The sequence below is a fragment of the Homalodisca vitripennis genome, chromosome X (assembly GCF_021130785.1).
Source record: "Homalodisca vitripennis isolate AUS2020 chromosome X, UT_GWSS_2.1, whole genome shotgun sequence".
Lineage (NCBI taxonomy): Eukaryota > Metazoa > Arthropoda > Insecta > Hemiptera > Cicadellidae > Homalodisca > Homalodisca vitripennis.
The window spans coordinates 66,995,698-67,012,068 of record NC_060215.1 but is presented as its reverse complement, the minus strand read 5'-3'; the positions used below and the strand labels follow the sequence as shown (position 1 = coordinate 67,012,068).

Sequence of the window (16,371 nt, the reverse complement as noted above, 5' to 3'; positions counted from 1 at the left end):
TTTAAAAAAATTAACTATGAAGTAAAAGACAAAATTGTAAAAAGAACAATTATTTTAATAAAAACTGTATCTAATTCAACGTGCAATTTCCCTGAACTAATAGAAGTTAAAACAAACATGCAATGTCTAATGAATTTAAAAATTGATGAAAATGTTCTAAAAGAGAAAAGGAAAACATGGAATTCATTAATAGTGTTAATTTTATTAATTTAAATAGAAAAAAATTAATCATGTGATACAATTTTAAAATTAGCAATAGAAGACAAAAAATTATAATAGCAGTTAAGAATGTTACAGACTTTTATGTTTTACATTAAAGTAAATAAAAAAAACAACATATTGTAAACATTGTGCATGGATTATTTTTCTCAAAAAATATCACAAAGAAATTAATTGTGACAGTGAAAAAAATTATTCAATATACTCAAAGTTAATAATCAAAAATATTTAAAAACAGATCATAGCATTTTAAATTGTTATCCTCAGAAGTTTGAAAATGTAACTCCCTCCTTTTAGCTTATTTCAAGTGAAATTAAATTAACAATTGAATCCCAAGTCACTCACAACTATTTAAATGATCTAATAAATAATGCCGCATGATTTAAACTGTTGGGTAAAACGGGCATTCAGTTTTGGAGGAGAGGGGGGGTGTATTTAATTCTACTCTTTGTGTTTCATGTAGTATGAGGTACATACACAGATTATGAAATTAGCTGGCAATTACCTTTCTGTTCTATTGGATGTTGCACAGTTTTTCTGTGAAAGTAGAGGCTATAGTCCATAGATGGCAATGTTAGGGCACACAGCAGAGCACAACACATTCCTGAGGAAAAAAAATGATAATTTAAGCTCACTCTTCATTCAATACACTTTTTGAAGCTGCAAAGCTACAGATTATGAAGTGGAAGTCACTTTTAATTTGTAAAACACAAGACATGTGTGTGTTGCTCCTGGCTTGTGCAAACATATCTCTAAAGTGGTCATATTTGCTTATGTGTTGACGGATTTCGTTGAGAAAAGTAGCGTTTCAGTTTTTATAAACATTACAAAACAGTTGGTATCTTGTACATTTTTTATAAATACACCAGTTTTTGTTGTTGTTTTTGCTTTACAAATTTCAACAGGTACCATTTTGTTAATATTAAAGCAAATCACATAATTATTTTTTTAGTTTTTCTTTGATTTGTTATAACCTATGTGCAAAGTTTGGTATTTTTACCTTTATTAGTTTTAGCGATAATAATTTTTGTATAAAAAATACAAGTACTATCAGCCACAGAAGTCTGTGACACCCTTTTCCAAACGCCCTGCACACACGCACACACACACACACACACACGCACGCACGCACACACACATATGTGTATGTGTAGGGGAGGAGTCAGTTGTTAGTAATAATTTTTCCATTTGCCTTTACTTAAATATGCTCTAGTCTTTATCAATGGAAAACTTATATTAAAGTAGTACATAAAGATTTTATAAAAACCATTGTATTTAGTGTCTACTTTTGCATTGTACATGAGTGAAGAACATTAATTCCTTATACTAACAGTTAATTTTTTACAAATAAATAAAGGTTTTGCTTAATTTGTACTCATGAGCACTCCATGACTTGAATACTTTGTATGTTGGTATATCTAAATTTAATTCTGAAATATAAATATATACGAGCTCTTAGAATAAATATATATATATATTCCATTATCATAAATAGATCAGATGATTAAAACATTTGCGACTTACATTAATTGAAGATTTGTTATGAATGTATGAAGTAATAAGTAAACCAACATTTTAGTACATGTATGAAAAAATATGACCTAGAATAATAAATCTTACCAACAAATGTGAGATGGTTTAAGTCAGCAATTGTGAGGATGCCGAGAGACAGCATAATCTGGGAAGTAGTAGCAGAAGTGAAGCGACCTGTCAGAGCTGCAGCTCTCATGTGACTAGTCACTGTCTGGTAATGGTTCTTGTCAACTTTTGCATAAATGTACGTATAATATGCCACTTCACAAGCTGTCATTGTTGCATAAAATATTTCCATGACCTATAAATTCAACTTTCCATTAGTTATTAAGAAACGGTCAAACGATATAAATATATTTGTAAAACTTACTAACAATACCATCCAAATACGAACTGTTTGCAATGTACTAAAAGATATGCATATAACATAGAGTAATAGGGAAAATGGTCCATTTTATTTAGATTTTACCATAGTTTCATAGTCTGAAGACATGAATATCAAGAGAGCAACTCAAAGCACTGGCTTATCCAAATCAAGATTTAAATAAAATTACTTTCTTTTTTAATTTAACCTCAAACAAGAGGTAACATAAAATCGTATTTGAAATCGCTAAATTACATAAAATTTATTGCAAATGATAGGTCGATGCTTGGTATTACAGATCATATCGGACTTACAACTTCCCACATCAGTGTCAAACTGCTTCGCTCACGGCTCATGACACTATGTGACCATCACGAAAGTGGTGACTTGAACACAAGAACGGCAGTACCACATTATTCTTGTAAATTTCTTACATAAATTAGAATAATTTTATGTAAGAAAAAGCTGGAATCTTCTTTTCCACTGTTTGTACAGCTTAAGATATTGCCTGTCCAGCACCTCTATATGTTTAAAGTATTGCAAATATTTTATACGAGAAGTGGAAACAACCAAACTGAACAGGTACACCATAAATATAACACAAGAAGTAAATCATCCAACTTACTCAGAAAGCCAAAGGTCTTAAAAAGTATTTTACTAAGATCTTTTGTATTTATTGGACCACAAATCTTTAATCTAATTCCCGAAAAAATTAAAAGAATTAAATCTTTAAACATATTTAAAAAAACCCTAAAAAGCTGGCTTTTGCTGGATGAGGAAATTATGCAGTTGACAAAGGTATTAAGTTAGAACTCTTTTTTATTTTGGTTTCTTTTCTTTAAACTCTTAAAAAAAATTGATAACTGGTTAAAGATTTGTTATATATTTTGTTAAGTTTTGTTATTGTTATTTGGATTTGTTGATATTTCTATATGTGTTGTTAACTATATTCAATTAATATATTTGTTTATTATGCAACATTACATTATTTATAATAGAACATTTATTTACATTGTTTGTCATAGAGAGTTACAGTTTACATGTTTTAATATAAATAAATTGGTAACTGGTTAAAGTTTTGTTGTACAATTTGTTAAGTTTTGTTATTGTTGTTTAGATTTGTTGATTTTATATATGTGTTGTTAATTATATTTAATTAATTAATTTTTTCATTATACAACATTTATTTACATTATTTATTATGTATTATTATTATTATTTATTATACAACAGTTATTTACATTATTTATTATATTTATCTATGTGCACAAGCCCGAAGATATTATGTGTCAACTTGAGGTAGACTGAATAATTAGTTTTTAATTTTTGTTGCCTAACCATCGATACTGGATAATGATGGTTAGTGGAATTCCGAGACGAAAATGTATTTCTAATTTGTATGTACTTACGGAATAAATATCATTATTCATCATTATTCATCAAATATGCAACGTGATTTTACCTTATTTTCCTTCAAAGTACGCCCCCTTCTACAGATGTTCCACAACAGTTCACTACACTCCTGGAATCTATTTTTCAAAAGCTCAAGCAGTTGGATTGTCACGTTTTCTTAAATGTTAGTACAATTTTCATAAAAACACATACCATTTGTACAATACATCCTTTTTTTCACTAAATCTGTTTGTTTACTCAAAGATATCAAATTGACATTTTTCAAGAAAAAACACACAATTTTTTATTTCCACATTGCTCTATTGATATCATTTCAAAATCAGATGTGTAACGCAGTGTCTTAACAGACACTACCATCAAGTTTTGACTGGAGAACAGAAAGAATGCCAAACTCACATTATTACCACCAATGTTGCCAACAGGAGGGGAAATTGTTCACTTGTTCAATGAACACCTGCTTAAAAGGGCTGTATAATATTTACAATATAACGAGTAGAAAAGGTTATTTTAATATTCAGTATAAGACTCCTTGCTATCTTTGAAATAGTTAAGGGCAAAATCAATAACTGGTGAGCTAATCCAGTGGCCAATGGACCTATCGTCTAATCTAACGTCCGAATCTCATTGGTGAACTCATCACGTGGACCCATCTGTCTATCTGTCCGCCGTCCAGGAGTGTCCTTTAAACACCCGAGCAGTTACTCGTACCATTGGATACGTTCTGGAGATGTGGTCCGATAGCAGTCACTCACAAAGTCTCGCACTTTATTTTCTCTTTGGCAAAGTAGTGCCCGTCTTGGGTCTTGATGTCCTCTTTTCTTGTACTCGTTAGAAATTGTACCATCAGAGACGATTTGAGAATCACATGCTATGGTCGCAGTCACTCACAAAGGCCTAGTAGCCCTTTGTTAACGGTTGAAGAAGTCATGTCTTGGGATTCGATGCCCCCTTTCTTGTACTCGCTGACAGAGTAGTGCTGTTCTGGGTCTCAATGCCCTATGTCTCATACTCATTTGTAATAGAAGTGTCGCCCCGTATCCTGATGGTCTTTGTGAATGCGGTTGCCGAAGTAGTGCCGCACAGAACTCCCCTCGTGTGCAATGGACAGATGGCTCCTGTGTCCTACCTTGATGCCAGCAACAACATAAAGGTATTACAAGTGGTGACCCCTTTTTCCATGGATCCTACTGTAGCCCTGGAAGAGCTGGAAGTCCCCCCCCCCTTCAATGAAGCGAGGGAATAGGCTATATCAACATTGGTAAGTTGGCACTTATCTTCATTAAAACACTCTTCTATCTCATGTACAACCTGTCCTTCTACCTCTGGATTCAACTGTTTAACTTTATTGCTTTCTCTCAAACTAAACAAGAGCACATAGCTTAGCTGCCGGTGGTGCATCTGAAGCTCTGCTTTTAATGTGAGGCTAAAGTTAAAACTGTGTTATAAACAGGAACTTGTCCCATATTAAAACTGTTTTACATCAGAAACTTAAATTTTTAAGTGTCTCAATGCTGATTAATTGTTAAATAAATTATTTGTTTTTAATTCTAATGGATTATAATTTATATTTAATATTAATTATTAAATCGGGAATTTAATATTAATGAATTATTACATCGGGAGTTCCGATGGCCGAGCAGTCTAAGTCGTTGGACTTTGAGTTTGAGTTATTGATAGCGCAGGTTCAAATCCTGTCTGTGACCGTTGCACTTTTTATCAGTACCATCAACCTCGTACTGTATCGACTCTCCTTCTTATTCTGTTTGATAAGATCCTCGCACAGGCCAGTGGCCCATGAGGACGGACAGAATAAGGCTTAAAAGGAGATCGGTCTCTCCTTTTATAAAAAAAATTTTATTGTGAGAAATCTATTTCTATATAGGTTAATGTTTTTCTTCATTAAAGTTTCAATTGACCTGTAACCTTTAATATGTACAACACAATACATATGTACATTGTAGAAGCTTCGTTCTTATTGTATTTCTGTACTTAATTTAAAAACAAACATTCCAATAATAAAAGTTTTATTTGTGTTAAGTTTTTTGTTTTTAAAATAACATATCAACAGACCCACAAATGAAATTAAAATTGTAACCACTTTAATTTAGTTTTCGATCTGATGATGTTTTCTGTGAAAACAAAGGCTTAACACAAATAAAAATTACATTATTGGAATGTTTGTTTTTAAATTAAGACCACAATACATGTTTATATTTTAAATGTGTTAAAATCAAACACTAGGAGACTCTATTTTGGAAAAAAGTGTGCACTGTAATGAATTTTAAATTTTTAATTCACTGAATTCATTAAAGAAGATTGTGCATGGTCAATTTAATAAGTAATTGATCAATACATCCAGCTAATTATGTGCTCGGTACGGTATTCTGATAAACCCAAACCTATTATAGATATTTTAGTCTTGTTAACAGTAGAAATAAATGAACATATACTCCAAATTAAAGAGTTAAAGCTAATGACAAGACATATTACAATACAGAATAATTCTACTATATTGATCTTTTTTTTAAATTTAATCTTGTAATTTAATAAATCTTCAGAAAATGTCTACTTGATGACTTGCTGGAGATATGTTGGAAAATGATTTATTAAAACTATTCTTTTTAGTAAAATACTGTTTGGCTTCTAGCTGACAAACTCTTTGTAAACTCAACAATTTATAATGCAAGAAGAAACTATTTATCTAAAGGAAATTGAGTGAACTCATTTTTTAGTCTCCAATGTTGGGCTGCTTACTTTGCAAGACACTGAGATCTGCCCTTCTTATTGCCTAAAATTAATGTTTTGAACCCTTTTGCTAATTTAAGCAACATCTAAACTAACAAAAAAACTTGCACACAGTCAAGCCAAGTAGATTTATTTATTCTGGCTTTATTGCTATCAGAACTTCATCTATGATTATAGTTTAGACTGTGTCACCAATTTGGAATTAAGTATGTAAATAAGACAGACTGATGTTTATTTCATTCATATGTTAATAACCAATTGAATTATTTATTGAATTGTTATACAAGAATATGGATAGCACAGGCTCCTCAAAAATGCTGATTATAAATACTGTTATTGCCATTCTAAATTCTAGTCAACCATAAATTTAAAGTTTTTTCAACAGAAAATTTATTTCATTCATATCAGCCAGGGTAAGAAAACGAGGATGATATTGTCCTGCTATCTTTGTTTGTCAATGATTTAAAACATTTCTGTTATAAAGATAACCAACTTTACGTTCATACTTAGTTACATAGTTGGAAAAGTCAGAGTTAAATTATATTGGTATGTTGTTTATTATAACTATCAGCAACAGTGATTTAAGTTTTTATATTTGTTTAACCGATTGCATATCTAGCTAGTGAAGTGAAATATTTTCTGTAGATTATTAATTTTATTGAATTTATTGCAACAAATTTATGCTCAAAGTACATAATGCGTCATTCAAACACCAAACAATAATACAAATTAAACTAAACAAATTATATAGATCTTAGAAACTTTTTAATCCCTTTGACTCTAATTAACTGGGTCAGCATTTCTTAAGGAGAGACTTTCTTGAGGAGGACTGATTCTTTCAGTTTCCCACATAACTGATGAAGAGATTGACACTATAAATAAAACACACATTTGTATTTTATACACTACTTGTATTTTTACTTATTGAAAAATTGTTTTTACTAACAATATTATTGTAAAGTTATACCAATTATAATATTATTCTGAAACAAAAAAGAATGTAAATTAAAAAGTAAAATGGAGTTATTCATTATTATTTTAGGATTGTAAACAATATTCAAAACATGGCAGGAAGGGTTTATTTAATGTGAATGTTAAGTTTAGCTCATTTCACCTTCATCTTAATGTCGGAACAATTGTAGTGCATTCAATTATGCACCTGAGGAGACGAGAATGTGACTTCACCTAGATTACACTATTTTTTTATATTTTGTAGTCTAAGTCTAGTTGTCTTTGTGTAGGAAAAATGTAAAAAGTTTGTTTTAAGCTTCTTTGTCACCGATTAAAAAAAATCTCTTCAAACATGACTCTAGATTCCAGGAGCCAAATGTGACAGCTTTATATTCCAGATGCTTCACCAAGAGGAGGTGAACTGGAACTAATAGGGAAAATGTTCAACTTTCTTAATCCAACTGCTGGCACATACACTGTTAGTTGAAGTAGCATGGTCTTGTCTGCGCATTGGGAACTGTTTATGCGAGCTCTGCTAGAATACCATGTGTAAATAGAATTGCAAGGGGAGGGGGATGGTTTGTTGAAAATTTGCTGGGATTGCTTACGTTTAGTTTTATTTGGGTATTGTGAAGTCATGGTTAATTAAACTGCAGGACCATGAGCAATATTGTGCAAATACAAGTTTCAAACATTTTAGGTAAGATTTTACTTTAAAACTTTGGTATGCACACATTTAATTAGCTTTTGTTCTATTTCCAGATTTCAATAAATGGCTAGTTCATTTTTTTAAATTCAAAGACAGATATTTTATGGAGTAATATTGACAGAGTTAAAGGTAAAAATGTACATATTTTTGAAAATCAGATAATTTTCTTCATTTTGAATTATAATTTCATTTATACTTTTTTTTATTACAGCGTAGTGATTTATTTATTTTAAATATTGGTCCAGTATATAAGATGGTAATAGTTTTAGCTTGATTATTTTAGAATTTTAATATTTTATTTTTCAGTTAGTTTTATTTTAATTAAAGCCCTCTGAAAAGGGGATTTCATTTTAATAACTTTTAGTTTTGTTAAATAAAGTAAGTATTTTACAATATTGTTTATTGTCTTATAAATTTGTTGCATCAAATTTCTATATATTCAAAAGTGAAAATTGTTCAAACTGTTTGAGCTCTCACAATAAACTAACAATTTCTTTATACAAGTTTGTGTCCTTCATTGCACTGTTCTTAAGATAGTTTAAAATAACTAATCTTTATAACTAATCATTATTGTAGATCATCTGTATATAATGTAACAACACATAAATAATAGAATAATCTATATGTGTATAGTTATAAATATTCCTGTATGAGTATATTTGTGATAGATTGCCATAATTATATATGAGATATTTCAGCTTACACATGTTCTTGTATTTCTAAGTATAGACTATATGGACATCTGTTTAAGTGTATGAATTACAACTGTGGTAATTACTTGTCCAGTAAAATCTTCTAATTCCTATTTTCGGAATCACTCAGGTTTACAATTTGCAAGTAACCCAACCATTTAGTGATAGTGACTAAAACTATACCTGCATAGCTCGCAGTCCTCTCCCCCATATGAGAATGCCTTGAGATATTACACCACTTAGAGCGTTCATGACAATAACTGGTTTATAACACAGGAAGTCTGTCAGAAGAAACACGAAGACAATCTGGATTAAACCAATATATGTGGCAATTGGATACACTTCTTGGTTCACCTAGAAAACAACATTGAAATATTAAAAGTTATATAGAATTTCTAAAAAAAGTTCAGTTTATACAATGGTTGTACAATGTAGTATCAACTTAAAAACAAATTCACTTTGGTACTTTGCTTATTATAGATGTCTATTAACTTAGAAGATAAGTGGTAGTGATGAAGTCACACACACAGCAAAAATCCGTAGGCTGCATTATAGTAACATGGATATATAAACTTCAAACTTCTTAAATATTACTTGTTTCATACACACGGACAGTTAGAAAGACTGGTGCTACCTGGAACCAAATTTCCTACATACCGCAGTGTGTCAAATATAACCAAGACTGGTTATCTCAAAAATGCCAAAGGAGTCATTGACCTACAATTATTTTATGTGCAGGTAGCCCGATTTGTTAGAGAGGGAGAGGAACCTACTGCAATTCTCTTTTTTCATATTTTTTTGTTCTCTGAACCTCTGAAATTAGGGAACAAACCCCACCAACTCCAACAGTCATCTCCCACAGTAGACTAGACCTATTGAATTGCCCATGAACCCCAGAATCTCTACATTTGCGGTTAGTGATGTGCCGCTACTGGACATCTATAAGGTTGCCCAGATTGAAGTGGCACATCGGTTTTTGCTGCGCCCAGTGGTGGGTTCAACTGGTAGGTATAAACCAGCCAGAAGTGATCCCTGCTGGGTAAGGATACTGCAACTCTCTTAGATCACTTTAGTATAAAAACAAATCATGAGTAAACAGGAAGTGCATGTCTCTATGGAGCAGAGGCTATAATCAAGATTTTGGCTTGGTGATGAAAGAGTGAGCCCAACCAAAACTGTCGCAGCGATTACGGGCATAGTTTGAGGACAATACCCTGTAAAGAACCTGAGAGTTTGGCACAAATAATTGTTTAAAGGGTGTGACAAGCTTGAGAAAGAGAGCCATGATGTTACCGAGATGAATATTGAGGCAGTCGAAAATCTCAATGAGGAAAATTGGTGCAAAACTCTCATTAAAATCACAACGTACAAGATAGTGTACTGGATGCCGCAAAATAATCATTTTGAAGGAATAAGAAACAGTAGTTGGCCGAAAGTGACATTGTTATACACAACAATGCCATACCACATGAAACTTATTCCATGAGGCAAACTGATTGCATTAGAATGGAAAACATTGGAACATCCACCTTATAGCCCAGACTTATCACCTTGTGACTCATTTTGTTTGAACCTCAAAGAAGCACAAGAAGAATATTTTTTAAATCAATTATAACTATAAATAGCATTTTATTCATATAATTCAAACAACTTGTTAATGAATAAACTGACCCCTTAATATGTCTTGCTATCAAATCTATGCTTGTCTATTGTTTAGTAATAAATTTATAAATCTGTAATTTCTAGTATTATTTTACTAACTTTACAATATTTAGTACAACAGCACAATATAATATAGGCGTTTCACAAACCAAACAATTGTTTAATGTACTTATGGAACTCTAAAATAAATAGCAAACTTTTAAACTTGAAGTTCGTTGAAAACGTTTTTATATATATCAAGATATTATAATGTATTTTGATATGATTGTATTGTTGCTAACAAAAACAACCAAAATCATAATTTTATGATGACAAATAGCCAAATATTACCTTTTATGTAGAGAGTAATAACTGCTGAATTGGTTCCAGCACTACTGGAACGGATCTAGAATGGCCTAGCACCCCACAGAATGACTAAGTTGAAAAACTCTAGTCCTCTAGGATTAGTCATAAAATAACTATTTGGGATATGGAAATCACACAGGTTTTACTAGCAATAGTACCTGAATGCAACTTCTCAATATGGAGATTATATCACACTGGTTTCAGTAGACCAGTGGTTCTCAAACTGGTGGGTGCACCTCCCTTTCGAGGCATAGATTTCATACGGAAACTTCATTGTAACAGAATAACAGGAAAGTGGTGGAAGGACACGGCTTGCAAAATATTCCCACAATGCTCACAGTATCAGTTTGTTTATTGTGTGATTCTTGACGATTATATGGTTTGTTAGAAGTTTGCTGTAGTTGCTTGGACCTGTTAATTTAAAAAGTGTGACAGATAAGTTGCGTGCTGTCTTAGTAGATTTTAAAATGGCTAAATCCCTCCAAAAATACAACTATTGTGAAGATTATATTAAATAATACATTCACTTTCATCAGCAAAAACTGTAATCATTTATTTATTTATTTAGTGGGTTATTTTCAATGTTGTTTTGAGTATTGATGCCATTGCGGAAAGAATGTTTGAAACTCTACTCTACTGGAAGTTTTAAATGGATAACGGAAAAGCTATTTATTTATTTACATTCCAGTGGTTTAACCAATTTAACAAGGAGTTTTGCATGCATAATATAACATAATAACCATATTAGAGATGACCAACACCAAAGCACTAATCAAATAACAATCCAATCAATAATATTACTATACCCGTAACTGCCATGTCTGTGTTAAGACAGGAGACCCCACTTTCCATTCAACTGCCACGCCTGTTTTATCACATGCCAAACAGCTGCTTTGCTACATGACACCTGGCAGCTCCCACATGGTGTCCTTCCCATCACAATTCGTTATCACTATGACAGTCCCATTGTAACTGCTGTATCTGCGGACTGTAATCTGTGGTTATCCTGCTTATCCTTGTTGCTTATATATCCTATAGTAAACTTCTTTTAAATTAACAATATATCACGCTTTAACACTTACAAATTAAATTTACACATTTTAAAATTTTTCTTTACATTCTCAATTTATATTCCGTCTATAATTTCTTTAAGCATGAGCAACTCGAGTCTGCACACAAGCATCATATTTCAGGCATACAGCAAGCTCATTTCCCGAGGAGAATGCTTTTCTTTTTTTCGTTTCAAATAACTCTCTGTAATTTAAAAAATTGTCAATTATGAAGTTTTTTTAGTCAAGATTGCAAATATTGTAAATATATTTGCGAAATAAATCAATTCATTCAATTTAATGCAATTCAGCTGTAAAAGATGATACACATTGGCCTCTAGTAGTGTTTCTTTAAACTAATACAAATCCGCAGAAGTGCTGTTTAATTACTATTACATTCTGACAGTCAACTAAGGAACTCACGAAAGCACATTGTGAAGTTTTACCTGGATGTTAGAAACAGGACATTGTTGTTTTCTAGTTTTTGAAGTTGCTACTGTAATTTTTGTATTTTCTATTTTGATAGTGGTTCGGTTGGTATGGCATGAATTATTTGCAAAGATGAAAAGGGCGTTTTATAAAATTAGAATTTGTCTAGATGTGTTGTGAGTTAGGCATTCAGCAGTGTGTAACTTCTCTGGAATGATAGGGTGATTAGGATGTGGAGTCAATTTATTAACCATGATCTGACGTGACGAATCGGATTCTAGTGGCAGTTTGGTAAATGAAGATGAAGTTGATCATGGTGATCAAGAAACACGCTACATTTAAGCTGACTGTGGAGCAGCTCTGTGCACGGCAAATAAACCTGGCAGAACCAGGTGTAAGATTGTATTGTTTTAAGAGACTGGCGTCAATTTTACCATGTAAAGTTTGGCTATGGAAATTATATGCTTGGCTATTGTGAGAGGATTTATTAGTAGGTTCGATCGGCAATACAACACACTCAAGTGAACTACTTTAACCTACCTATACCTAAGCTATGACGTCTCTAAACAGTTTCCCATGTATAAACTGTTGCCTTTTTCTTACCTTTAACAACTAAGGAGTTTCTTTTATTGGAAACCATTCTTAATCATGCCTTAAAAACATAAGATTTATAAAAAATTGTTTGTTTACAATAAATATCTATTATTGGGGTTTTCATTTCCACAAATTTTTATTTTTATCCAATATCATATTTATTTTCAGCTGAGAGAATAATTTTAATTTTGTATTCTATACACTTCACTCGAGTAGAGTTCAAAATATTTTTAAAATCATAATTACTTGAATGATACTTGACTTTATTACATGTACGGGAATGTCAAGGTACTGGGAGAAAACTTTAAATTATCCACAATGTTGAATTAAACCCTTGAGTGCCAAGTGCTTTTGACGGGGTGGCAGCAACAGTGCCAACATTGACAGTTCACTTCACTAAATAATTTGTAACTTAATAAATTTTTTTCAATTTTGAAATACCGCAATTTTAATATTAATGTTATTTATTTATTTGTATACAACTTTTATATTATAAATATATATAAATAGGAACAAATATATCAAATTTCACAAAAGTACCAGTATAACTGAGTTTTGAATTTTTTTGAGTCAATGCGCAATGTCTAAAATCTGTACCCGTATGGAAGTTGGCTCTTATATTTGGCAAATAGCTTATACCAACAGTATAAAATTAAATCAAGATGGATTTTATTTCTTTGATTTGTTATGTAGCCTATACAATGAGACAAAACAATTTCAACATCATTCATAGGACATGGTTTTGTAAAATTAATTCTACTTACATTACTTCAATTTACATTACAAAATAAAAGAGCCTATAAAAATAAAAGGCAGTAAATAGTCAAGTCTATATGCAATAGCCTATACTATTTACAAAAGTTACAAATGTGGGCAGGCTCACTGCCATTGCCTTAGAGATATCAGCTGCAGTACACCAATTAATACCATGTAATAACAAACTGTTGATTGGTACATTTTGTTCTGCATTTCTTTAGCTCGAATTTGAGACTAAGTACAATGCCATATGTCAACGATTAGTAAAAGATTAATAAATATAAAAAAAACCCGATCTAATCGACCCTTGGCACTTTACAGAATTACTTGAGGGCCGATTACATTGCTCTTATATAATAACTTTGTTAAAATTAACAATTTAAATTTATTTTGATGTTTCAAAGAAATTTAATCAATCAAGTGTCTTACCCTTCAATGAATATTGTATGAATATACATTTTCTATTCATTTATAATGATAAATGAAAATTTGTACTTTATATTACAACATTTATTATTAAATGATCAGTATCTTATTAGTATCTTTCAACGCAATTTGGTATTTGTATTCACTATGCAAATGTAAATAACTATTATTATGTAAATAATACAAACAAATAGAAAGTAATGATAAAATTTAGCAGAAATAATTTTGAGAGGTCAATTACCTGATGCTCAGTTAGGTTCATGATTGGTCCCACCAAGTACTGTGTAATATAAGGATCTTCGGGACGGAATTCCTTTAGGAACCCAAAGGCTCCGATTCTCAATGAAAGTAACCACCATGGCTGCATTGTATATAAGCCTGAGCTAAAACAATAACATTCAGTTTCTAGGCTATATCTGGTCATAAATATTATCATGTTCAAATTCAAACACATTCAAAATAACATTACTGTCAGGGGCTTCAGACGAAATCTTTCATATAGGAAAATCATAACAGTAAAAGACAAAAGTATCATCAGCATTATAGCACAGTTGTCATATTTTATTACATAAAAATTTATTTTTAAAACATACACGTGTTTAACAGGCTACCCTGGAGCAATAGAACTAAAAATAATCAAATAATAGTTTAAATATACTATATTTATAAAGATTTATCTATCAAAGTTGATACGCTCAAATTATGTATGACTCAAAATCAGGAACAGCAAGTACCTGCAGAGAATATCAAGCATTGCTGACGAATTTCATACAATCAATGTTCTGTATTAGGAAGTGTACACGAGATTTGCTCACTTGTGATTGAGACATTAGTTAAATATAGTATACTTTTGATAAATCTTCCTAAATATGGACAATGCAATCTGGTTGGTACTACATAAAAAAAAAACTAGATCTCAATGCTTATTCTGTTTATGATAATGAGAGGGGTAGAATAATTAAACGTTTAAAATTGCTTTGAGATGTAGCAAATCGGGGAAGAATTTGGGACAATTGCCATCAAATCATATCAGTAAGAAATAAGCATTTTATTAATTTTTGGATAGTCAGTAAAGAATAAGTAACTTACCCTGTTTAATAATTAATCTATCTTGTTCTTAACTATTTTGTTCAACAACAGGATCTGTATTAGTATGATACAAATGAAAAGATATGATTATTGTATACGTTTTCGTTATAAGATGTTTTACTGAACTGTATTGAAATTTAACCTATTTTCCTACTTGTGACAACATAACCTAATTCTTCATTCAATAGAACTTAGTTACCAATAAATACAAAATTATTTAAAAAGAAGAGTTCTTACCACTTTCTTTTAACTAAAATACGATTTAAAATTAATGAAGTTGAGTGGTTATGTTAAGGTTAGAATTAATATAAACCGTCTCAACCTAACTACAATTTTACATAACCTTAAATTGTAAACGAGATCTAGTATTCTACTACCATCAGAACTAATAATCTTACAAAACTCGGCAATTAAGAGCAATCTGGATATACCAGTTGTCTAAATGAAGGACAGTCACACACTAAACTCATGAAGATAATGTGATTCGGTATTACCTTTTCAGATATTAGATCAAAGTTCATTCGTAGTGTAATCAGGACAATTATTACTTTATGGGTAATGGGTATAGGGTATTAGTGTTACATAAACTAAGTGCAGTAAACTTAATCATTGCGATGTTAGCAAAGTGGAAAATAACTCTATGCCGTCTTGTGACGTATTAAAAATATAAAAAGCTGCATTCATTAAAATATTATAATTCTGTATCGATGTAAAGTTACAATAGTAACCTTGCACTCAGTAAAATTTTAAAATTTCCGCGTTTGTCACTAGTTCACTGCAACAGAAATCTTGTGTTTCTTGTTTTAGCATCTGAACACTTGACAATTAGGACAATCCATAGCATAGCAAATTAGTATTAAACAAATACTATACCAACATTCGCTCATAGACTGTTACGTCTATGTTTCTTGTAATAAGTTTTACTGAAACCTGGATCTAAACAAAAACAATAACTTACCTCTAAAGACGATTCTCAAAGTACCGAATCTCATAGTGAAGTAATTTCGAGAAGTAGATAGCTATTATGATGTTAAGAGACAAGGGTATGTTTGCACGCTGGACGAAAACTGGTAGTCTGCGTGCATGACGTCACTCACCAACGATACGTTGATACCCTCCTCAATACTCAATACTTGGTGCAATCTGAATGGGGCTAAGATATCAGAGTCGAGATTGGTAAAACTTTTAAGCCAATTTTGTATTTGTATAAAAACACTAATTTATATGAGAAAAGTATAAGGAACTGTTCTTTTCTTTAACCTAGTATAACTGCTGCCAAGCCAAAATTCCTTTAATTGAGTAAACCCATTTAACAGTCCACATCTATAATAGAATATTGCAATAATCCTTATTGCAATTGCTAGAACAAGTATTCATCATTAAATTGAACACATT

At 31.3% G+C, this 16,371-nt stretch overlaps 1 protein-coding gene across 3 annotated transcripts in view; it reads right to left on the bottom strand.

Annotated features, from left to right (window-relative positions):
• Positions 1–15,598, bottom strand: part of LOC124369114 (thiamine transporter 1-like) — a 61,831-nt gene extending 46,233 nt beyond the window's left edge. Inside the window, exons 1-5 of one of the 3 annotated variants that reach the window (XM_046826869.1) lie at positions 15,471–15,598; positions 14,129–14,270; positions 8,810–8,980; positions 1,840–2,053; positions 725–823 (exon numbers count right to left, since the gene is read on the bottom strand). In XM_046826869.1, coding sequence (XP_046682825.1) covers positions 725–823; positions 1,840–2,053; positions 8,810–8,980; positions 14,129–14,254 — 610 coding nt within the window. In that variant the 5' untranslated portion in view covers positions 14,255–14,270; positions 15,471–15,598. The other 2 variants (XM_046826868.1, XM_046826870.1) reach the window with 2 other exon arrangements.
• Positions 15,599–16,371: the final 773 nt, after the last annotated feature.